Raw genomic sequence first — 25,183 nt, forward strand, 5'->3', positions numbered from 1 at the left:
CCACAATCTGGCACCCACACCTCACGGTACTGCTGATACAGGTCAGAAACTCCCTGGATTGGTGGAAGAACCCAGCCATAGCATGCAAAGGGATTCCCTTCTTGCAGGCGTCACCATCATTGCTCCTTACCACCCAGGCATCACTCATAGGATGGGCACGCATTTAAACGGACTCACAACACAAGGCAAATGGTTACCTGTGGAGATATCACTACACATCAATCTCCTCAAATTGAGAGTGGTCAGGAATGCCTGCACTCATTTCCTTCTACTGATAGCAGGATCTCATATGAAGATCATAACTGGCAACATAGCCTCAATGTACTACATCAACCTCCAAGGAGGGGCCAGGTAGCCCTCCCTATGTGCATAAATGATGAAGCTATGGAACTGGTGCATCTCTCACAATGTCACCTTGTCTGCGGCTTACCTCCCAGGCCCGCAGAACTCGATAGCCGACAAGCTCAGTTGCAAATTCCCACACAACCATGAATGGGAGATGCACCTGACAGTACTTCACAACTTGTTCTCACAGTGAGGAACACCTTCCACAGACCTGTTCGCCACTTACCGGAATCAGAAGTGTCCGTGATACTACTCCAAGGCAGGGATGGGACAGCACTTTCTGGCTGATGCTTTCTTTTCCCTCTGGGACAAAGACCTTTACGCCTTTCCTCTGTTTCCTCTTCTGTGCAGGTCCTGCTAAAGATAAAGAGGGACGGAGCTCACATAATCTTGATTGCTATTTGGCCAAGACAGACCTGATACCCTTACCTGATGCAGCTCGTGATGTGCCCAACGATCTTCCTTTTGACCACTCCGCACCTCCTCTCACAGGACAAAAGGGCGTACCATACATCCCAACGTGGGGATTCTCCGCCTCAAAGCATGGCTCCAGCACGTAGAAAGCTCATGCTCAAGGGAAGTACAAGAAGTTCTGTTACACAGTAGAAAGCCCTCCATGTGATGCACTTATCTGCAGAAGTGGTCCAGGTTTCAGATTTGGTGCACATCCCAACCAATCTCTCCAGTGTCAGCAACTCTCCCACATATTCTGGAATATGCCCTGACCCTTAAAAAATCTGGGATATCCCTGAGCTCTCTCAGGGTACACCTAGCACCCATCACAGCATTTCACCAACCCATAGAGGAGTACTCAGTACTATCACACCCAATTATCAAAAGGTTCCTTAAGGGTATAACAAACCTCTTCCCTCAACCTCGACTTCCTACCCCTTGTGGGACCTAAACCTGGTACTGAAAAGGCTGATAAGGCCCCCCCTTCGAATCTATGTTTGAATCTATGTCACTTGTCTGCCTTTCTGATAGCAGTTACCTCGGCTAGAAGCATAAGGTCTCTGATGGCGCATCCCCTTTACATAGTATTCTTCCCAGACGAGGTTACACTCAGGCCACATCCAAAGTTCATTCCTAAGGTAACCTCCTCTTTCACCGTGTGGAGTAATAATGGTTCTTCGAGATGTATGTCCCTATGGGTGCTACACAACCTGCCCGTCTCCCCTCTACTTTGGCGTTCTCATTTACAATTTTGTAGTAGAAAAGGAACTAAGAACCGCATGCTGGCTAGCCTCGTGGCACAGCATGAGGAGAGACGGCACATGTGCAGGCCCAATGGACACTGCTACCGAAGCTCTCCAATCAGCAGCACAGGGACACAGACGCACCTACAGTGGAGCACCCATAGGGACACACATCTTGAAGAACCATCGTTATTGCACAAGGTGCGTAACTTCTTCTTTCTCACCTAGCAGCTCAGAGCAAGGACTGGGGAGAGAAAAAGCAAAACTCCTCCTCTCAACCTCACTCCTCTTCAGCAACTGGAAGTTAGGGTGAGCAGAAGTAAGTGGCCTCTTCCAGCACTTATTCACCAGCAACAACTGGGGCAAGGAAAAGCCTAAGAACCACTGATTTCCCACGTCCTTAGCAACATTGCAGAATCCGTGGTAAGGAGCACAGTAAAAAGGGATGAAGATCCATAAAGATGGATGTCTCAGAATTCCATTGCTTTGTTTTCGGACTTGGCATCCAGTTGTCTGAGAGCCCTGCGGACACTAGGGGGCGCTGCTCCCTGGGGCACGGGGCGGCGGCTCTTTACAGCCGCTGAGCTCATAGCTGCCCGTGTGGCTGCCTGACCGAAGCGGCGCGCGGTCCGGGGACGGGCCCTGCACGGGCCCCGCCCTGAGGACTCTGTCAGGCGACTGTGCTGAGGGTTTGTGCGGGGAGCGGGCGCGGTGTCTCCCGGGTGGGAGGCGGCGGCGGGACGGCCCAGTCAGGCGGGTCCTCGGCGGGCCCGGGTGAGGTCACTCTTTGTGGTGGCCGTGGCTGCTGTTGGCAAGATGGCGCCGGTGCTGGCGGAGAAGAAGTTGCTGGGGCCGGAGGCGGCCGGGGCCGCCGAGATCCCCAGCGAGGAGGAGGAAGGGCAGAACCTGTGGTGAGCTGGGCCGGGGGCTGGCCTCGGCTGCTCCCAGTGTCGGGCGGGGCTGCGGTTTCCCCAGGGGGTCGGGGCGGGCTGGGGCTGGGTCCGGGTCCGGGTCCTCTCCCGGACTCCCGGGGAAGCAGGGTGGCAGGCTGGCCGCGGCCCTGCCGCCTGCCTGCTCTTGATGACTAATGCAGCTTGGGCCCCCCGGCCCCTGTCAGCCCTCAACCGGAGCTGACCCGCGGCTTGGAAGCGGCGCAGTGGCGCGGCCTGCGCTGTGCGGGTGGGTGGGAGGAGGAACTGGCTATCTGGGCGCCGCGCGTGGCCTCGTACCCGCTTTGTCCTGGACTGGGCCCCTTGGGGACTCTCCCTGCGCCCTAGGGATTTCAGGGACTGCAGCCCCTCGGCAGCCCTGGCCACAGGTCGCTTCTGCACTTCCTGGGTGGGGACATGGGCTGTGGAGAATGACTTGCGTGTAGTCACATAGGAAATCATGGCAGAGCCGGGGGTGCTCTGTGGTCTCCCACCCCTTCGCTTTCACCACTAAGTGATGTGTCATATTTCATCTCCTGGTGTTAAAGGCGACAGAGTAAGGCCTTCACCATAGGTTAGTACCAGTCAGGCAGTCACAGCTTTAGGTCTTCTTACAATTAGGAGGCCTCTTCATTAGAGGTTCAAGTTTGTAAAAAAACGGTTTGCTGTTAAATGTGTCATTGAGACACTGCAACAGTTTACGTCCTAAAAGTGAGCAGCTCTGGTAGCTGCCTTTCAGATTATCCAAGCAAGGTATCTGTCTTGAATATTTTTTATTTAGAGATCTCATAGCTGGTAGATATCTTTTCTGAATGGATGACATTTGACAGGTCTGCTTAAATATCTGCTTATCAGGGCTTTCGAGCTGACATTTACCTGATCTTTCTTTTTGGGTGCCCCACTGGCAAACTAACAAGTGGTGCTGTCCCCATAGGTCCTCAATACTGAGTGAAGTTTCCACCCGGTCCAGGTCTAAATTACCATCAGGCAAAAACATTCTTGTTTTTGGTGAGTAGTATCTTCAAGCAGTGGAGAGCAATTTCTATGATTTCTAAGAAATAATAAAGCATGGTTCACACACAAAACAGGTTTTTTTGGGGTAGGGGAGGAGGCGGAGTTAAAATGATTTGATGACATTGGTTCAAAACTTTGTACAGACAAAACCATGAATTGATGCACTTAATTTGACTTTAAACCTGACTTATATCGGTTTAGCTTGCATTGGTAAATGTGTAGGTGCAAGCTAACCCAATATAACAGGGCAAATATAGATCTGCATTTGCACTGGTTTAACTTAATTTGTTTTTAAAATAACTTTAAATGTGTAGATGAGGCCATTTTGTTGGGGTAGAATTGGCCCATCATGGGTGATCATAATTTTTATCTTTTCTTTCAGGCAGCCACGATGTAGTGAGTATGGGATCCCCAGGTTGGGTGGAACTTGAAAAGTTGCTCTGGAACTGGCTTTGCTTATACTGGGAATTAAGAGGAGGCATATCAGATATATCAGTTGATGTTAAGCTATAGATAGCACCTCATGAATTTTATGTGATGTCCCTGTCCCCAGACTAGTGGACTATCTAGCATCATGCTGTTAGATTCTATATTCAAACTAATGGAATATGTTTTTGAACAGTGCAGCTGCTCTTCTCACTTGTCAACCTATAAATTGACAAATTTAGCCCCAAAACTTGAGGAAGGGGGAAACACAAGACCCCTTTACAAAAAATTTTAATCTCTTAAGTTTGCTTAGAAAATCTTTCCAGTAACGAATAAACTTCTGAATGTATATTTTACTGTACGAACTGATTGGCAGGTGATGACGGTTCAGGTAAAACAACACTTATGGCTAAAGTACAGGGAGCAGAGCACAGCAAGAAAGGAAGAGGATTGGAATATTTGTACCTAAATATTCACGATGAAGACAGAGATGGTAAGTTACATGCTTTTACATGTAGTCTTTTGCTGCAATTGAGTAGTTGACACATTTTCATAATCATTATGGGTGTCCCTGGTGTATCTTTAGATTACAGTGAAGTAGCTGGTTCAGCATTCCCTTGTTGTATACGTTGTAAGAAATTGATATGGCTCATAAAAGAAAAATGCATTTCACACATAGCGTATTGTGTCTTTCTCTGCCCTTCTCACAATCTGGGCTCTTTAAGGAAAAATACATTAGAACAACTTGTTCTCAGAGGATCCATTTACTTGCAGGATGACGTTTTGCTGATGTTGTTTTACTAGTACATTATTCATCCTGCCTACACTCAAATAAAGGTGCATACCAAGTCTTGAGCTACAGGAAGGTTTCTTAACACATCCAAGAGCAGCCAGGATCTTAAATATGGATTTCATAACTTCTTTTTGTAGCCAAAACTTTTTAAACTAAGTTATACGTAGGTAAGAGTCTTCTGTATCTTGTGTCTTTGGTTAGGTGGTTGCCATCGTCTACATAAGGAGAAATTCCAGTAAGCATGGTTAGGTGAGTGAAAAGGAGATCTTAAGCCACTGACAGAACCAATATTTCCTTTTCTCCAAATTGAGGCTTGTCTTTCCTCTTGGCCTCCTCTCCCACTTCCCAAAACTTGTTGCTAGTTTCATTGCAACTGTTCTCCAGCACACTGGAGGCAAAAGACAAGTTAACTAAAAGAGTCAGCATGGTCCAGGAAGTAGAGCACTGGTCTGAAAGTCAGGAGAGCTTGGTGTTCTGCCACAGAGCTGCTGTTTGGTCTTGCACAAGTCACTTTACTTGTCTGTGCCTCAGTGTTCTTATCTATAAAGTGGGAATATTGATATCAACCATTGTTTGTAAATGCTTTGAGCTCTCCGGATGAAAGTGATAATGGTGTTGCTCCTCTGCCCCTGAAAATAGAGGACCTTGGGGGAAGTGCATTGGCCACATTGCTGCTTGTGTATAGGAGTGACACACCTCATGCTCACATCAATAGTCAGCAGAGGCTCTGTACTTTCCTTGCCAAAGATGCCTGATGAGTCATACTACTTGAATCCAAAGACAGCTAAAGAAGTCTTCAGGCTGTCGTACTATATTTGACCCATGGGCTATGGTCTTGCTGGGAGAGGTGGTCCTCCTTACGCCTAGGGGTCTGGAGATAATTAATCAAACATAAAACCTGCTGCAGCTTACCCATCTGCCTTTCCCAAAGCAGTGAAGATGTTATCTTCACTGCTACCTTCTCTGCCACCCAAATGGATACTAACGTCTGCAGTATTGCCTCTTCTGTTGGCCATTATTCCTGACTGCTTGCCTCCTTCAGAGGAAGATGGGAAGGAATTTGGGATCTGCAACAGTACTTTCAACCATCAGGAAGGGATTGCTCCCTCAGTCTCTCTTATCGACCTGGGTAACTGGCAAAGTACCACTTTCGTCTTTGGAGAGACATCCTCTTTAGTCGGCTGCCTTTCTGAGGAGCAGAACAAGAGAGCAAAGGAACTGGGGAGTGAGAAGAATGCAGTGTTCAGTAACATCCAATGAGAAGCTTATGGTGTTTCAGACTTTGACTTGTACAGTAGTATCAATATCTTTTCTAAGACGGTACGTCTGAGTCAGGTCATCTGCCTTTTATCAGGGACTCAGGCCTGTGTCAAAAGAAAGGATTCCTCAAGACCAACAAGATGCTGGAGGAAAATGAAGGGCACCAAGTCAACGGTAGGTCCCTGGAACTCTTTAATTGAAGCAAGAAGAGAGTGGCCTTTGCATCTTTCTTTGGTTCTGGAGACCATTATCTGGGATCTTCAGGTTTCCAGACTTGGGTCCAGAAGAGTCTTAATCTTGGGAGGAAAATGCAAAATATGTTGGGCAGAGAGCTGGCTCATCTTCCCTCCCTACCTAATTTAGTCTTTAAAAGCAAGATGATAAACTTGATTGCTCATGTGTCCAAAGCCAGATAAATTCTTACTTTCCTTCTTTCACCCTTTTCTTTTCTCTTCCCTCCCTCCAAAATCCCATTTGAGCATTTAGTTCATTTTCTTGCAACTTCAAGTAGAATAGCTATAGATTGTTAGGCTCTAGACACTTACCTTGGAGCTGTTATTCTTACCTTTGTCCTTTCTACCACATCAGAGATTTCTGCCCAATTCTTGGGAGTGACTGACATCTGTCCTGGGTGCCAAGTTATTCATGTGGTCCTTTTCTTGGATAATTGGCCAGGGATTTATTCCATAAAAGAGGTTCAGGGACACTTGGCAAGCAAGAGGATCCTCCAAGTTCAATGAGCCTGTACCTGAAGCTAATGTTGTTTCTTCCACATACATAACACTTCAGCTCATCTGAACATTGGTTGTCAGCAAAATTCACTCAGTGTGAATGACCTGGAAGCCTTGTATTCCTTTAAAAGTTTACCAGACCCTCAAATGGTGAGAGTTCCTAGGGATTGTGATGGTCTTGGTGAGTAATGAGGATCTCATAGAGGAAATGGTTGTAGGGGATAATCTTGGCTCAAGTGATCATGAGCTAATTCAGTTCAAACTGAATGGAAGGATTAACAAAAATAAATCTGCAACTAGGGTTTTTGATTTCAAAAGGGCTGACTTTCAAAAATTAAGGAAATTAGTTAGGGAAGTGGATTGGATTGAAGAATTTATGGGTTTAAAGGTAGAGGAGGCCTGGGATTATTTTAAATTAAAGCTGCAGAAGCTATCGGAAGCCTGCATCCCAAGAAAGGGGAAAAAATTCATAGGCAGGAGTTGTAGACCAAGCTGGATGAGCAAGCATCTTAGAGAGGTAATTAAGAAAAAGCAGAAAGCATATAGGGAGTGGAAGAAGGGAGGGATCAGTAAGGAAAGCTACCTTATTGAGGTCAGAATATGTAGGGATAAAGTGAGACAGGCTAAAAGTCAAGTAGAGTTGGACCTTGCAAAGGGAATTAAAACCAATAGTAAAAGGTTCTATAGTCATATAAATAGGAAGAAAACAAAGAAAGAAGAAGTGGGACCGCTAAAAACTGAGGATGGAGTGGAGGTCAAGGATAATCTAGGCATGGCCCAATATCTAAACAAATACTTTGCCTCAGTCTTTAATAAGACTAAAGAGGATCTTAGGGATAATGGTAGCATGATAAATGGGAATGAGGATATGGAGGTAGACATCACCATATCTGAGGTAGAAGCGAAACTCAAACAGCTTAATGGGGCTAAATCGGGGGGCCCAGATAATCTTCATCCAAGAATATTAAAAGAATTGGCACAAGAAATTGCAAGCCCATTAGCAAGAATTTTTAATGAATCTGTAAATTCAGGGGTTGTACCATATGATTGGAGAATTGCTAACATAGTTCCTATTTTTAAGAAAGGGAAAAAAAGTGATCCAAGTAATTATAGGCCTGTTAGTTTGACATCTGTAGTATGCAAGGTCTTGGAAAAAATTTTGAAGGAGAAGGTAGTTAAGGACATTGAAGTCAATGGTAAATGGGACAAAATACAACATGGTTTTACAAAAGGTAGATCGTGCCAAACCAACCTGATTTCCTTCTTTGAGAGAGTAACAGATTTTTTAGATAAAGGAAACGCAGTGGATCTAATTTATTTAGATTTTAGTAAGGCGTTTGATACTGTGCCACATGGGGAATTATTAGTTAAATTGGATAAGATGGGCATCAATAGGAAAATTGAAAGGTGGATAGGGAATTGGTTAAAGGGGAGACTACAACGGGTCCTACTGAAAGGTGAACTGTCAAGTTGGAGGGAGGTTACCAGTGGAGTTCCTCAAGGATCAGTTTTGGGACCAATCTTATTTAATCTTTTTATTACTGACCTGGGCACAAAAAGTGGGAGTGTGCTAATAAAGTTTGCAGATGATACAAAGCTGGGAGGTATTGCTAATTTAGAGAAGGACAGGGATACCCTACAGGAGGATCTGGATGACCTTGTAAACTGGAGTAATAGGAATAGGATGAAATTTAATAGTGAGAAGTGTAAGGTCATGCATTTAGGGATTAATAACAAGAATTTCAGTTATAAGCTAGGGACGCATCAACTAGAAGTAACGGAGGAGGAAAAGGACCTTGGAGTATTGGTTGATCATAGGTTGACTATGAGCTGCCAATGTGATATGGCTGTGAAAAAAGCTAATGTCGTCTTGGGATGCATCAGGAGAGGTATTTCCAGTAGGGATAAGGAGGTTTTAGTACCGTTATATAAGGCACTGGTGAGACCTCACCTGGAATACTGTGTGCAGTTCTGGTCTCCCATGTTTAAGAAGGATGAATTCAAACTGGAACAGGTACAGAGAAGGGCTACTAGGATGATCCGAGGAATGGAAAACTTGTCTTATGAAAGGAGACTCAGGGAGCTTGGCTTGTTTAGCCTAACTAAAAGAAGGTTGAGGGGAGATATGATTGCTCTCTATAAATATATCAGAGGGATAAATACCAGAGAGGGAGAGGAATTATTTAAACTCAGTACCAATGTGGACACAAGAACAAATGGATATAAACTGGCCACTAGGAAATTTAGATTAGAAATTAGACGAAGGTTTCTAACCATCAGAGGAGTGAAGTTTTGGAATAGCCTTCCGAGGGAAGTAGTGGGGGCAAAAGATCTATCTTGCTTTAAGATTAAACTCGATAAGTTTATGGAGGAGATGGTATGATGGGATAACATGGTTTTGGTAATTAAATATTCATGGTAAATAGGCCCAATGGCCTGTGATGGGTTTTTAGATGGGGTAAGATCCAAGTTACCCGGGAAAGAATTTTCTGTAGTATCTGGCTGATGAATCTTGCCCATATGCTCAGGGTTTAGCTGATCGCCATATTTGGGGTCGGGAAGGAATTTTCCTCCAGGGCAGATTGGAAGGCCCTGGAGGTTTTTCGCCTTCCTCTGTAGCATGGGGCATGGGTCACTTGCTGGAGGATTCTCTGCTCCTTGAGGTCTTCAAACTACAATTTGAGGACTTCAATAGCACAGATATAGGTGTGAGGTCTTTTTTAGGAGTGGTGGGTGAAGTTCTGTGGCCTGCATTGTGCAGGAGGTCAGACTAGATGATCATAATGGTCCCTTCTGACCTAAATATCTATGAATCTATGAATCTATGAGTTCATTTCAGTTTCTTTTCCTTGGCTATGTAATCACCACCAATACATCTCAACTAGGCAAGAGAGCACATTGTCAAAAGCTGATGTAATCAGTGGAACGTGTGGAAGATGAGCTCCACATAGCTCTGTTACAGCATATTTATTTATAAAGTGGCTTTTAAAATCTTTTCTGCCACTGATCAAAGGCAGCGTTATTAAGTGATAATGGACAAGACAGCAGAATATTACATCAGCAAGCGGTGAAGTGGCAGGAGACAAAGGCTGTGTGGGATTGATGCACAGTGTATTACACTACAGATAACATGGAGAAAGAGCATGCTATCAGACTGCTTCATGCTGCAGGGGCAATATAAGCAGATTCTGACCATGGTAGATGGTTAAAATAGGACCATTCTTCTATGGTTCCGTTGCTGTTTGTAACAGAGATTAGTAGTCTTAACTGCAGAGCAATTCTGGGAAAGATTGTATCACAGATGTGTGCTGGCTGGGCTAGTTGCTCCAGCATGAGACATATGCTGTTAGTACACATACCTCTCATCACAGGAGAAATGGAGGCTCCTATTGGTGTCATTGGAGCTGCCAGCTCAGGACGACGATCTTGTCTTGCATCCCATTTTGGAGCTGCTTTGCTTCATGGGTGATTGACTACCTTTTGACCTGATATGCCACATGTAAATGCAGGAGATTCAGCTGCAATAGAGAGAGCCTTTTCCCCTTTGGAGTAACAATTCACCAGAGATGGTTTTCTCAGTTATCCTACTACCTGAAAACTGTTTCCATATTCTGTCTCCATGCATCATTTTATTTTTTATTTATTGTACCCTAAATCCATTTGCCCTCCTTTTATCTTAACAAGTTGTACTTGTCTGCATCTCAGTGTATGATCTGCTAAATGTTTGATTCTTTATTCAGTCATCTCATTGTCAGAACTTTCCTGAAAGATCTAGTTAACATCTTCCTATCATAGAATAGGTTCTGACTGGTGGGATGTTGCCATGACGCTGATAAAGTTGATAGACACTCTTTTCAAACCCTGGCAAGAATGCTCTTTATACTGCTTGTTTATAAAGGAATATGAGTTGCAAGTTTTACTACTGATCATTCCACTGAACACAGAATAAATTATCCTGCATTTTCATCTCTCATTAAACTGAAAAGGTGTCCAAGTTTGACACAATTTAGACTTCTAGTGTTCTTCCCAGCAACTTGATTTTACTTAGGTAAACTAGTCTCCATATACTGGATGCTAAGGTGGCTTTGAGCTGCTGTTTGGATGGGACTAAGGCATTTAGCAGATAAATAAGACTGTGTAGCCATTGGGAATCAGTATAAAGCCATTTCTTCTTAGGCATGTGCTCAGTGGATTAGGCTGTGCAATGAGACATGATTTATTATTAAGAGTCTTAGAGCTCACGCTACCATAGTTAAGTCAGCATTGATTTAAACGTTTCTGTGGGGTTGCTAACTGGAAGCGTGTACCTGGATGTATACAAAACCACTCGACTTGTATCTAGAACAAGTTGGTCATCTTAACTTTCAAAAAGTAATTTTGCCATTCATGTTTGATTAAAAATTCTCCGCCCACCTTCCTGGAGCTTATACTATTTGCTAGACTTCCACAACTGGAAATGCAGATGACACTTCTAAAAAATAAAAAATGGTTGCTTAACATTACTCACCCCGACTTCCTCTCTGTATTCTCAGAGGACTTCTGGGTTTAACAGAAGGGACTGAGGCAGTAGGACTGCTTGGCCTTCTATAATTTCCTCTCCAAACATTCAGTGCTTTGAGAATACTTCTGTGGCCCCAATGGGCACCACTTTCTAGAAGTTCCAGAAGCGTGATCGGGTCTGGGGGAGGCATATCTCTCTAGTGGGAATATGCAGCAACAAAGCTCCCTAAGTACCAGTTACTGTGATGAGTAACTGTTTAAAGTAAGGTTTTAGGGTAGCAGCCGTGTTGGTCTGTATTCGCAAAAAGAAAAGGAGTACTTGTGGCACCTTAGAGACAAACAAATTTTATTTGAGCATAAGCTTTTGTGAGCTACAGCTCACTTCATCGGATGCATTACTTAAGTGAGCTGTGGCTCACGAAAGCTTATGCTCAAATAAATTGGTTAGTCTCTAAGGTGCCACAAGTACTCCTTTTCTTTTCGTTTAAAGTAAGTGGATACTACTAGGAAGCACAGATGGGAGATGACATCTTTAATCTAATTAAAAGCATAACTTTTGACCTATGTTCTGGGTTGATGGTACTTGGATAACTTAACTGAACCAAAGTCAAGCAGTAAATCAACTTTCTGACCGTTTCCTGAGTTCTTAATTTTTAGAGCCACAATTTAAAAAAGGGTTAATATTTTTAACTGTATATGTTCTCCGTGTGCTCAGTCTTTTATCCTCTTCATCTTTCTAAAGTGTCCTGATGAAGTCTCAGGTGTGTGATTCATTGGCTTAAACATGTGAGGATGGCCACATTTGCTATACTTTAGATTATTTAAAGTGCAGCGTGCACCAGCTGAGTTTTAAAAAACAAAATGTGAAGTCATCTTAGAACAATGGTCCCAAACTGTGGGGCATGCCCTCCTAAGGGGGTGTGGGGGAATGTTTTGAGAGAGTGCAGTGGGGCCCAAGCCAGCCCTCATAGGGGATGGTGAGGGAGCACCACTCTGCCCCCAGCTCTGCTCTGGCCCCGCCCATAGCCTTGGCTCCAGCCTTGGCTTGCCCACAGCCTCGGCTCCCGTCCGCAGCTGCTGGGGAGGCGCAGGCAGATTACATTAGGGGTTCGAGGGGGCGCGTGACATAAAATGTCTACTGAATTTAGAATACATACAGAACTTCAGTAAAAAGTTCCAATTCTCACATGTTGCAAATAAGTATTGCCGTGAAAACAAATCTTGCTACAAGAGTAGAGACCAATGATTGCTAATATTAGATACTTCAGTGTTCTTGGCAGAATATTGGCTTGCATAAAAGATTAGATGTATAGGTGGAGTGGGCGTTAAATTATATTGCAATTCCAGTTGGGTTTGTTCATAAACTGATTACTTTGATATCTGCATTTTCAAATTTATTAGAAATGTGTGTTTTAACCTCTCATGCTAGACTTGTAGTACTTTGCAGGATTCTGACTAAAGATACTAGCACCTAACACGGTGAAGCCTTAATTATAGGCACAACTGTAATGATCTCGTGACATTCTTGGAGTCCAGGTATGAATACGTATACCAAATTCAGCAGTGCTGTATAATGTATTAAGTGAATGATTGTAACACACTAAGCAGAAAGTATCCTTTTATAAAAATGAAATGTGTACTTAGGAAAAGGAAGAGAATACAGATGTTCATACCTCTTTGCTGCTAAGTTAAAACCAAGATTCTTACAGAAAACAACTCCTCATTCTACAAGGACATTGCCAAATTGCTTTGTAGGTGCTCTTTTCCCTTAAGGGATGGGCGGTACATATACACTCATCATGTTAAATGCGAACAGGCTAGACTTGCTGGTAGCTAACTTCTGCTCATCTTAAATTTGGCACTGTAATACCCTGTTGGTTTGCTACTTACTGATGGACTAATGTGGCTGTAGCAAAAAGCGCGTTAGTTTGAGGTATAATTGACCCTTTTCCTTTTCAGATCAGACTCGCTGTAATGTTTGGATTCTAGATGGAGACCTGTATCATAAAGGGCTCTTGAAGTTTGCTGTTTCTGCAGAAAATCTACAAGAGACCTTAGTAGTCTTTGTGGCAGATATGTCTAGACCATGGACTGTTATGGAATCTCTACAAAAATGGGCCAGTGTCTTACGTGAGCACATTGATAAGCTGAGAATTCCCCCGGAAGAGATGAGAGACATGGAACAAAAATGTAAGTCCAATATGATTTTTCTTAAATGGCTTTTTGCATCTTAATGACAGTTTGTTTAAACCATGCCTTGCTGTACTACTTCCCTAGTGCACAGTACTTAAAAGCAGGAGATAGCTAAATGTAAACTTTCAAGTTTTGACTGTAACACTGATGTTAAATCAATGGACTGTCTATCAAGTTTTTAAAGAACTCCTCCAGGTTTTGCTTGTATTCACTATCAGAATACCAGTTGAGTTAATCACTCTTTGAGTAAAGGATGTAATATTTCAAGTTGCCTTGTATTTGAGCCTTCATGCTTTCATTGAAATAGATCAGTATTTAATCAGCCAACTTTAAATATCATCAAGCTTTTTTTAAAAAAAAGCTACTTGAACAAACTTACACTTTTCTCTCTCTACTCACTGTTTCATATGTAGCTATGTGTACATAGATATAATACAAATATATACTTTCTGTAATTCACTTCTACTTGCCTGTTCTTTAGGGTTGGGTAGCCATGGTTGTATATTCCAGTGTCAAACTCTGGATTATGATCTAGGTGAAAGAATGCTTTAATAGGATTTTGTAGACTATAAACAACCACTGTCTTAAGTGTGATGTTGAGAGGAAGGGTACACTAAAACACTGTCATTTTGAGGCTAGTGGTTTCCCTGTAATGTGCTTTCTAAAGAACTACATTCCTGGTTTGAAAAAGCTTCAGGATATATTCATATGGCTAATATCCTCAGAGGAACTCTTTAAATATATTTGTCATTCTAGAATGTTGTTGTCATTGGCAGGGTTGTTTGCTACATGAAAGAGTGCTAAAATCTTCACCAAACTGTGGGTCTTCTTGGTGCATATGTTTGTTTAAAAAAGCTGGAGTGATGCTTGGTGTTTAGAGTTGGATGCAGTGTTACATAGGCTAGAGTCCTGAAAATAGTTTTAATGCTTTTTTTTCCAAGTGTGGCAGTAATTCTATATCTGGAAGCTCTTAAAGATTTTTAAGAGATTTCCAACTGAGATGAGAAGATATAGTGTAATAGGACTGATGCATAGGAGTGAATTCTTAGGAAATAAGGCCAGAAGACTCATGTGATGGTACATCAAATGGTGTCAGTCTTGGAGAAAGCCCATCTCCCGCCCCCAGTAAGGAAGTAAGCAGCAATTCAAACAATACAGCATGTAAGGAAGCCATCAAGCTAGAGAGCAATATGAGTGAGATGCAGCCTTCAGAAGAGAACTATTCTGTAGCTGGATGGGAGAGTAAAGTTACCTAGGCCACATCCATGCCACTGGTGCTCTGGTATGGTTCCAGAGTTATGCCTCTGTAAGCCTGTAATGAAGACGCAGACTACAGCAACAGAAGGGGATTTTCCATTGCTGTAGCATCTTCACCTTCCCAAGCAACAGTAGTTAGGTCGACAGAAGCATTCGTTTATTGACCTTGCTGTGTCTATGTTGGGGGTTAAGTTGGCATAGCTATGGCACCCAAGGGTTTGGAGTTTTCACAGACCTGATCACCTGCTGTGTGAACCTAAATTTTAAGTGTGGACCAGGTCCAAGGAAAATGGTTTGGGGGTCATGGTGGATACTCAGCTGAACGTGTGCTCCAGGTGCAATGCTGGCAATCCTTGGATGAATAAATGGGGCGGATCTTGAATAGGAGTAGAGGTATTGTATTACTTCTGTATTTGGCATGGGTGTGAACACTGCTGGAATACTGTGTTCAGTTCTGGTGTCCATAATTCAAGAAGGATATTAATAAATTGGAGAGAGTTCAGAGAAGTCATGATAACAATTAAAGGATTCGAAAATACATGCCTTATAGTGATAGACTCGGGGAGCTTAATCTATTTATCTTAACAAAGAGAAGGCTAAAAGGTGACTTGGCTGCAGTCTATACATACCTACATGGGGAACAAATATTTAATACTAGGCTCTTCTCTCTAGTAAAGAAAGGTATAACACAAGCCAATGGCTGAAACTTGAAGCTAGAGAAATTCAAACTGGAAATAAGGCTTAAAATTGAGAGTGAGGAACCACTGGAACAACTTATCAATGGTTGTGGTAGATTGTCCATCACTGACTATTTTTAAATCAAGAGTTAGTGTTTTTTCTGAAGGAATGCTCCTGGGGGGATTCTGTGGGACTGCATGCCCACAGAATTCCTGTGCTTCCCTGAAGAAAAGAGCAAGGAAGCTGTGTGGGGCTAGGGGGGCTGGGCAACCATGGCGTAGTTTGGGGGGGTTGCCCCCCCAAACAGAGGCAAGGCATGGGAGAGTACATGGGGTTACATGCCTCCCCATTTCTGAAAGCACAGAGCTGTCCAGATGAAAGAGGCTGCCTCTTGGCTCTGCTGACTCTGCAGCTGAACGCTACCTCCTGCGTCCTAGAGCCAGTTCTCCCCTTCTGTGTGCTAGGAACCTTCCTGTTTTCTGTGCAACAGTGAGTGCTTGCTGTGGAGCTGGGTAAGGTGCAGGGAAGAAGTGGGAAAGGAAGGGGGGTGGAATAGGGTGTGGGGGGGGGAATGTGGAAGTGAGGGGAGGAGGATGGAGAAGAAAATGGGATAGGAGAATCGCGGAAGGAAGCAGGAGCCCGGCATGCGGCGCCCCCTTAGCAACAGCTGGGGCTCCACCGTTAAGCAGGCCCATCAAACACTCACTCTGACAAGCCCTACCCCACTACACCTGGATCCCTCCGTTGAGCCCCCCACTGATCCCCCCCAACCAGCTGCACCTGAACCCCCACCCTATCATGCCCCACTCTCTCCAGCACCCTAAGACCCTATACCCAGACCCTCCCTGCTGAGCCCCTACCACCTTCGCCTGGATCCCCTGCAGAGTCCCGTTGCCCCTGCAGCCCGAACACCCCCCCCCCCATGAGTTCCTGTGCATCCAGATCTCCCACTGAGCCACCCACACCCAGATTGCCCCACACAGAAACCTCTCACCCCACACTTGGATCCTGCTGAGTTGAGCCTGCCGGCCCACACCTGGTGCACCTGGCGCAGAGGGGCAGGGCCACAGGGTGTTTCTGGGGCAGGCCCAGTCCTTGCACTGTCTCAGGATCAGATGCAGCCTCACTGCTGAATCCCTGAACTGCAGAAGGTGGGGACTTCAGGGTGATCTCCCACCTGAATGCAGCCGGTGGCCTATGCTCTCCACTGCCATGCTGGAGCCACATTTCTTTATTGACCAATACAATTTGCAGAATTTTGCAGAATTTTTAATTTTTTGGCACAGAATTTCCTCAGGAGTAAAGGATATGCTCTAGTAATTATTTTTGGGAAGTTCTGTGGCCTGTATTACACAGGAAATCAGACTAGAATCAGTGAATGCATTGGCCTCTTCTGAATGGAATCTATGAAGGTTTATTCTCAGAAGGTTTCCCACCACCAATTCCCAACTATATACAGGCTTCACAGCTACTTTGCCTACAACAGGCCTGGCCAGCAACAGACTAGGAGGCTCCCACTTCCTTCTGTTCCTGACCTTTCTCTTTTCCTCTTCCGCTTTTTGCTGGCTTCCTCACAGCCTTTATAGCTCCGGACTAATAAGACTGGCAGGAGCGGCCAGTTACCAGGCAGGCACCAAGGTATTCACCTAGCCCCACTCCATCCCCTTGTTGGGATTGGAGTGGCAGGAGCTGATTAAAGACTTCTCAACCAGTACCCTGCCACACTCCCACCACCAGATTTAAATTTGCTGAATTCGGTCTGAACCATCTGTTTTGCTCAATGATATGCAGCCTTCCTAGCTACTGAATCCTTGGCCACTACGTAGGCTTGTTGGGTAGCATGCAGTGAGTTCAAGAGTTGACATATTTCAGGGTCATTCTCATCAAAGTAGTCCTGATGTTTCCCTTTAAACAAAGTGAAGAACTTCAGCAGCCATATTATATGTCAAGTCCCAAAAATGTTTCCAGGCTAGCTCTACATCCACTGAGGCTTCTGTCACTAAGGGAAATTCTTCCATGAGTTGTTGTTGGAATTAAGTGTCTCAGTTTTCAAGGCTTGAAGTATTGATATGGGGACATCATGGAGCTCTCTTTGCCATAGAATAACATAACTATTTTGAATTAAGGCGCGTCCAGGTCATCTTATACTTGTTGGTCTGTTGAAACACTTAGTGACGACTAGGTTGTACTTGGTACATTTGGAAAGTAGTCGCAAGCCATTAGAGTTCTTGTTACCAACTCCATGACAACCTATCACGTTACCCCAGGATGCAGTCACGACCAGCCTTAGCATGGAAATCACCTAGAGTGGTCAACTTATTACATGGGACTGATGTGATGACACTATCAGGGGTTTGATAGAAGTCCTCCTTATCCTCCTCCGGATTGATCATTTTTAGCGTATGTGTTGATGGTAAGAACATAGTGAGCTTTCACAAAGGCCAGTGTGGAGAAGCATCGGTCTGTCGTTGACACCATTTGGCAGTGACTCTTTGCAGGCAATCAAAAAGCAAGTGGCAAAACCCCACACCAAAGCACCTGCATTTATCCTCAGATCTGCAAGTCCAATAGAAGATGTAATAAGCACCCACTTCTTCTGGCTGCAACTCACCAGCAAGTTTTGTCTCACTGAGTGCCTCAATATCTATATTGTATCATGCCAATACTCTACTGAGTGTAGAAGTTCTGTGTTCAGTTCTGTCACCTCTGTCAGAGCATACAAATATTCCAAGCTGCAAAATTTATTTGGATCTTCCTTATATTTAGATTGCAGAAAAGTTGGATGACCAGTCAGGTATGGCATTCTGAGGGTATGTCTGTGCGACAATGAAAAACCTCTGCCTGGCCCATGCCAGCTGACTCCAGCTTGTGGAGCTTTGGCTAGGGGGTGGTATAGATGTTCAGGCTCAGACCTTGCAGTGTCCTAGAGCCCAGGATCTAGCCCGAACCTTTATGTCTGCACTGCAATTAAACACCCCTTAGCCTATGCCCCATGAGCCTCAATCAGCTAGCACAAAAGGTTTGGGAGGAGCAAGTATTTTTTAGGGATTTTTTCCATTCTCTTCCCCATTTGAAGAAACAGCACCCTAGATAGGGCTGCTCTGACACCCAGGAAGGATACAAACATGACATTTTCTCTAGTCTATAATGAACGACTCTACTCCATCAGCTCCAGGAAAGGTGCCAGAAGAAAAACTGCTCTTTATATGATGTTCAGTCAATTTAGCTAAACCTTTTGATTCTGTAAATCGTGAGGGATTCTGGAAACATTTTGTTAATCTTTGGATGCCCTGCAAAGTTTATTTCTGTCATTTGGTCCTTCCATAATGGGTTGATGGTCAGAATTGTGGAAAATGGCAAGATATCAGACCCCTTTCTGGTCACTAGTGGCAGCAAACAAGATTTTGTTATTGCTCCCACACTTCTCCACCTTTTTTTGGGCTGTGCTTATGGATGTATTTTGTTGCGTTGTTAGAGGAGTATTTATAAGTTCTACACTGATGGGAAGTTGTTCAAGCTTCAATGCTTTCATGTGCGCAGTGGCAGATTGACTCATGAAGGAACTTTTATTTGCTGGTGACTGTGCACGCTGGTAGCTCATTCAGTTTATAACTGGTTACTTTGCTCATGCAACCAATCAGCCTAAAGAAAACTGAAGTACTGTATTAACCTGTGCTGGGGATGTGCATGTCTACCCACTTCTTAAGATTAACCACTCTCCTCTCAAGTCCATGGAGAAGTTTTACTACCGAGCAAGTGTGCTGTCACAGAATGCCACAGTTAATGTTACCCATCACATAGGCAAGGCCAACTCTGCATTTGAAATGCTGTCACGCTGCCTATGGAACTGTAACGTCTGCAACGGTCATGGACAATTTTGTCCGTCCCACGTGTAACCATATTGTGGTTCTCACATTGGTCTGACCTCACATATACGTGTTCACCAAAAATGTTCGATGAATCCTTGTATGTTAACATCGATGTGAGACTCCATCATCGTCATTTGGGTGGAAATTCAAATTCAGTTAAAAATGCACCACAGCTTTTTATTTTTTTTTTATGAAAATCACCATATATTGGGGGTGTGTGTGTGTACACACACACACACACACACACACACACACCTCTACTCCGATATAACACGAATTCGGATATAATGCGGTAAAGCAGTGCTCCAGGTGGGCGGGGCTGCGCACTCTGGTGGATCATAGCAAGGTCGATATAACGCGGTAAGATTTTTTGGCTCCCGAGGACAGCGTTATATCGGGGTAGAGGTGTGTAACAAAAAAGTTTATCAAAACATGTTTTGCATTTAAAACTGATTTATTTAACAAAGGAAGAAGTATCTGTAGTTAGGGAATTGAACTGATTGCTTTGGGTTACCAAATCCTTTGAGACTTTGTAACTAGTAGATCTCATCCACTCACACGTAGCTTTTGTTCACAGGTTGAAAGAGGAAAATAAGCTTTCCTGCTTTTTCAGCTCTCAGTTGGTTTCTTAATTTTGAATGAATTAGTCATTTAACTGAACTAGTTCAATAAATTGAAACAAACTATTCTGTTTATACCTTCAGAGATGACTACTGATGTCAAAAGCTGGCTTAGCATGTCAGCAAACTCTGATTCCAGATGCTCAGCCAGCGAGTTGAAACAGTTCAGTGGTCTAGCTTTATTTGAAACTTAGTAGCAAATGTAGTGCTTAGTATTCTTTTTATTTTTAATTTAAATTATTTTAATATAATGTAACTTTAAGACTTAAGTTGTAAAGTTCAATTTTAATTTAAAGTGGGTTTATTTAAAAAAATAATTTAATGTAACTAAAAAATCAGATTTTTTTAATATAAAATTATTTGTATCCCCCCCAGCTTGTGGAAGCTTCTCTCTGACATCTTTTCAAGGATTTGTAACAGTCAGATCAATCTCAGCAAGGTTGAAACAGCTCTCAGTATTGAAACTATAGGCTCAAACGACATATATACCCTAAGTAAATTAAAAAAAAAAGGGGGACCAAAAAATGGCATCCTGGCAGTAAACAGAGTAAAAGAGGCAGAGACAAAAAAGACATTTTTTGTAAAAATGGGAAGTCAAATCCTACTGAGGAATATAGAAAGGAACTTAAACTTTGGCAAATAAAGTATAATTAGATAGGCCAAAAAAGAATTTGAAAGGTAACAAGCAGAAGACACAAACTAACAGCAATTTTTTTTTTTTAAGTACGTGAGAAGGAGGAAGCCTGCCAAATAATCAGTGGGGCCACTGAAAAATCAAGGTGTTAAAGGCGCACTCAGGAAAGACAAGGCGATCGCGGAGCAGCTAAATATATTCTGTGCATCTGTCTTTGCTATCTGAGCCATTCTTTTTAGGTGGCAAATCTGAGGAATTGTAGCCTATTGACGTGTCAGTAGAGGAGGTTTTGGAATAAATTGATAAATTAAACGGTAATAAGTACCAGATAGTATTCATCCAAGAGTTGTGAAGGAGCTCAAATATGAAATTGCAGGACTACTGACTATGTTATGTACCCTGTTGCTTAAACTAGTCTCTGTAGCATATAGCTAATGTGATGCCAGTTTTGTAAAAAAGACTCCAGAGGTGACCCTAGCAATTTCAGGCCAGTAAGCCTAACTTCATTACCAGGCATACTGATTGAAACTATAGCAAAGAACAGAATTATCAGACACATAGATGAACGTAATATGTTGGAGAAGAGTCAATATGGCATTTATAAAGGGAAATCATGCCTCATAGATCTGTCAGAATTTTTTGATGGTGTCAAACATGTTGTCAAGGATGATCCAGTAGATTAAATGTATTTGGACTTTCACAAAACCTTTTATAAGGCCCTCATCAAAGGCTCTTAAGCAAAGTAGGCAGTCATGGGATAAGAGGGAAGGTCCTCTCATGGAGGAATAAATGGTCAGTTTTCACAATGGAGAGAGGTAAATAGCAGTATCCCCCAAGAATCTGTACTGGGACCAGTGCTGTTCAGCATGTTCATAAAAGATCTGGAAAAAGGGGTAAAAAGTGAGTTGGCAAAGTTTGCAGATGATACAAAATTACTCAAGCTAGTTAAGTCCAAAGCTGACTGTGACAAGTTACAGAGGGATCTCACAAAACTGGGTGACTGGGCAACAGAAAGGCAGATGAAATTCAGTGTTGATAAATGCAAAGTAATGCACATTGGAAAACTTAATCTCAGCTATCCATACAAAATGATTGGATCTAAATTAGCTGTTACCACTCAAGAAAGAGATCTTGGAATCATTATGGATAGTTTTCTTAAAACATCAGCTTTTTTGGCTGCCGTTACACTTCGAGCAAACAGAATATTAGAGATATAAGAACATAAGAATGGCCATCCTGGGTCAGACCAAAGGTCCATCCAGCCCAGCATCCTATCTGCCGACAATGGCCAATGCCAGGTGCCCCAGAGGGAGTGTACCTAACAGGTAATGATCAAGTGATCTCTCTCCTGCCATCCATCTCCACCCTCTGACAAACAGAGGCTAGGGACACTATTCCTTACTCATCCTGGCTAATAGCCATTAATGGACTTAACCTCCGTGAATTTATCTAGTTCTCTTTTAAACCCTGTTATAGTCCTAGCCTTCACAACCTCTTCAGGTAAGGAGTTCCACAGGTTGACTGTGTGCTGAATGAAGAAGAACTTCCTTTTACTTGTTTTAAACCTGCTACCTGTTAATTTCATTTGATTGCCCCTAGTTCTTATATTATGGGAACAAGTAAATAACTTTTCCTTATTCACTTTCTCCACACCACTCATGATTTTATGTACCTCTATCATATCACCCCTTAGTCTCCTCCTTTCCAAGCTGAAAAGTCCTAGCCTCTTTAATCTGTCCTCATATAGGATCCGTTCCAAACCCCTAATCATTTTAGTTGCCCTTTTCTGAACCTTTTCTAATGCCAGTATATCTTTTTTGATATGAGGGGACCACATCTGTACACAGTATTCAAGATGTGGGTGTACCATGGATTTATATAAGGGCAATAAGATATGTTCTGTCTTATTCTCTATCCCTTTTTTAATAGTTCATAACATCCCATTTGCTTTTTCGACTGCCGCTGCACACTGCGAGGACATCTTCAGAGAACTATCCACGATGACTCCCAAGATCTTACTCCTGATTAGTTGTAGCTAAATTAGCCCCCATCATATTGTATATATAGTTGGGGTTATTTTTTCCAATATGCATTACTTTACATTTATCCACATTAAATTTCATTTGCCATTTTGTTGCCCAATCACTTTGTTTTGTGAGATCTTTTTGAAGTTCTTCACAGTCTGCTTTGGTCTTAACTATCTTAAGCAGGTTAGTATCATTTGCAAACTTTGCCACCTTACTGTTTACCCCTTTCTCCAGATCATTTATGAATAAGTTGAATAGGATTGGTCCTAGGACCGACCCTTGGGGAACACCACTAGTTACCCCTCTCCATTCTGAAAAATTACCATTTATTCCTACCCTTTGTTCCCTGTCTTTTAACCAGTTCTCAGTCCATGAAAGGATCTTCCCTCTTATCCCATGACAATTTAATTTACATAAGAGCCTTTGGTGAGGGACCTTGTCAAAGGCTTTCTGGAAATCTAAGTACACTATGTCCACTGGATCCCCCTTGTCCACATGTTTGTTGACCTCTTCAAAGAATTCTAATAGATTAGTGAGACATGATCTCCCTTTACAGAAACCATGTTGACTTTTGACCAACAATTTATGTTCTTCTATGTGTCTGACAATTTTATTCTTTACTATTGTTTCAGCTACTTTGCCTGGTACTGACATGAGACTTACCGGTCTGTAATTGCCAGGATCACCTCTAGAGCCCTTCTTAAATATTGGCGTTACATTAGCTATCTTCCAGTCATTGGGTACAGTATCTGATTTAAAGCACAGGTTACAAACCATAGTTAATAGTTCCGCAATTTCACATTTGAGTTCTTTCAGAACTCTCGGGTGAATGCCATCTGGTCCCGGTGACTTGTTAAATTTCTCAATTAATTCCAAAACCTCCTCTAGTGACACTTCAATCTGTGACAATTCCTCAGATATGTCACCTACAAAAGACGGGTCAGGTTTGGGAATCTCCCTAACATCCTCAGCCATGAAGATTGAAGCAATGAATTCATTTAGTTTCTCTGCAATGACTTTATCGTCTTTAAGTGCTCCTTTTGTATCTCAATCGTCCAGGGGCCCCACTAGTTGTTTATCAGGCTTCCTGCTTCTGATGTACTTAAAAAAACATTTTGTTATTACCTTTTGAGTTTTTGGCTAGCTGTTCTTCAGACTCCTTTTTGGCTTTTCTTATTACATTTTTACAGTTAATTTGGCAGTGTTTATGTTCTTTTCTATTTACCTCATTAGGATTTGATTTCCACTTTTTAAAAGATGCCTTTTTATCTCTCTCTGCTTCTTTTACGTGGTTGTTAAGCACTTTTTTAGTTCTTTTACTGTGTTTTTTTAATTTGGGGTATACATTTAAGTTGAACCTCTATTATGGTGTCTTTGAAAAGTGTCCATGCACTTTGCAGGGATTTCACTCTAGTCACTGTACCTTTTAATTTCTGTTTAACTAACCTCCTCATTTTTGCATAGTTCCCCTTTCTGAAATTAAATGCCACAGTGTTGGGCTGTTGAGGCGTTCTTCCCACCACAGGAATGTTAAATGTTTTTATATTATGGTCACTATTTCCAAGCAGTCCTGTTATAGTTACTTCTTGGACCAGATCCTGTGCTCCACTCAGGACTAGATCGAGAGTTGCCTGTCCCCTTGTGGGTTCCTGTACCAGCTGCTCCAAGAAGCAGTCCTTTAAAGTATCGAGAAATTTTGTGTCTGCATTTCATCCTGAGGCGACATGTACCCAGTCATTATGGGGATAATTGAAATCCCCTACTATTATTGAGTTCTTTATTTTGATAGCCTCTCTAATCTCCTTTAGCATTTCATTGTCACTGTCACTGTCCTGGTCAGGTGGTTGATAAGAATATAACAGTAGGGATTTATTATTAGAGCATGGAATTCCTATCCATAGAGATTCTATGGAATATGTGGATTCATTTAAGATTTTAATTTCATTTGATTCTACATTTTCTTTCACATATAGTGCCACCCCCTTCCCTGCCACCCCATGACCTGTTCTGTCCTTCCGATACATTTTGTACCCTGGAATGATTGTGTCCCATTGATTGTCCTCACTCCACCAGGTTTCTGTGATGCCTATTATATTAATATCCTCCTTTAACGCGAGGCACTCTAGTTCACCCAACTTATTCTTTAGACTTCTAGCATTTGTGTACAAGCACTTTAAAAACTTGTTACTGTTTATTTGTCTGCCTTTTTCTGATGTCATATTCTTTATGTGAATGTTTCTCGTCTGATCTGGCCCACTTCATCCTCTTCCATCTTCTCCTCCTGACTAAAACCTAAAGAATCTCTATCCGTAGACTCTCCTCTAAGAGAAGTCTCTGTCTGATCCACGTGCGCCTCTGCAGCAATCGGCCTTCCCCCATCTCTTAGTTTAAAAACTGCTCTGCAACCTTTTTAATGTTAAGTTCCAGCAGTTTGGATCCACTTTGGTTTAGGTGGAGCCCGTCCTTCCTGTATAGACTCCCCCTATCCCAAAAGTTTCCCCAGTTCCTAATAAATCTAAACCTCTCTTCTCTACACCATCATCTCATCCACGCATTGAGACTCTGAAGCTCTGCCTGCCTACTTGGCCCTGTGCATGGAACTGGAAGCATTTCTGAGAATACCACCATAGAGGTCCTGGATTTCAGTCTCTTTCTTAGCAACCTAAATTTGGCCTCCAGGACATCTCTCCTACCCTTCCCTATGTCATTGG

At 42.9% G+C, this 25,183-nt stretch overlaps 1 protein-coding gene across 3 annotated transcripts in view; it reads left to right on the forward strand.

The window, feature by feature from the left end:
* Positions 1-2,156: 2,156 nt before the first annotated feature.
* DYNC1LI2 (dynein cytoplasmic 1 light intermediate chain 2) overlaps positions 2,157-25,183 on the forward strand; it is a 61,868-nt gene continuing 38,841 nt past the window's right edge. Inside the window, exons 1-4 of one of the 3 annotated variants that reach the window (XM_073307951.1) lie at positions 2,157-2,452; positions 3,405-3,478; positions 4,287-4,403; positions 13,154-13,384. In XM_073307951.1, coding sequence (XP_073164052.1) covers positions 2,358-2,452; positions 3,405-3,478; positions 4,287-4,403; positions 13,154-13,384 — 517 coding nt within the window. In that variant the 5' untranslated portion in view covers positions 2,157-2,357. Of the gene's footprint in view, positions 2,453-3,404; positions 3,479-3,866; positions 3,881-4,286; positions 4,404-13,153; positions 13,385-25,183 lie in introns of those variants that run through there. The other 2 variants (XM_073307950.1, XM_073307952.1) reach the window with 2 other exon arrangements.

Source organism: Lepidochelys kempii, chromosome 12 (assembly GCF_965140265.1).
Source record: "Lepidochelys kempii isolate rLepKem1 chromosome 12, rLepKem1.hap2, whole genome shotgun sequence".
Classification (NCBI taxonomy): Eukaryota; Metazoa; Chordata; order Testudines; family Cheloniidae; genus Lepidochelys; species Lepidochelys kempii.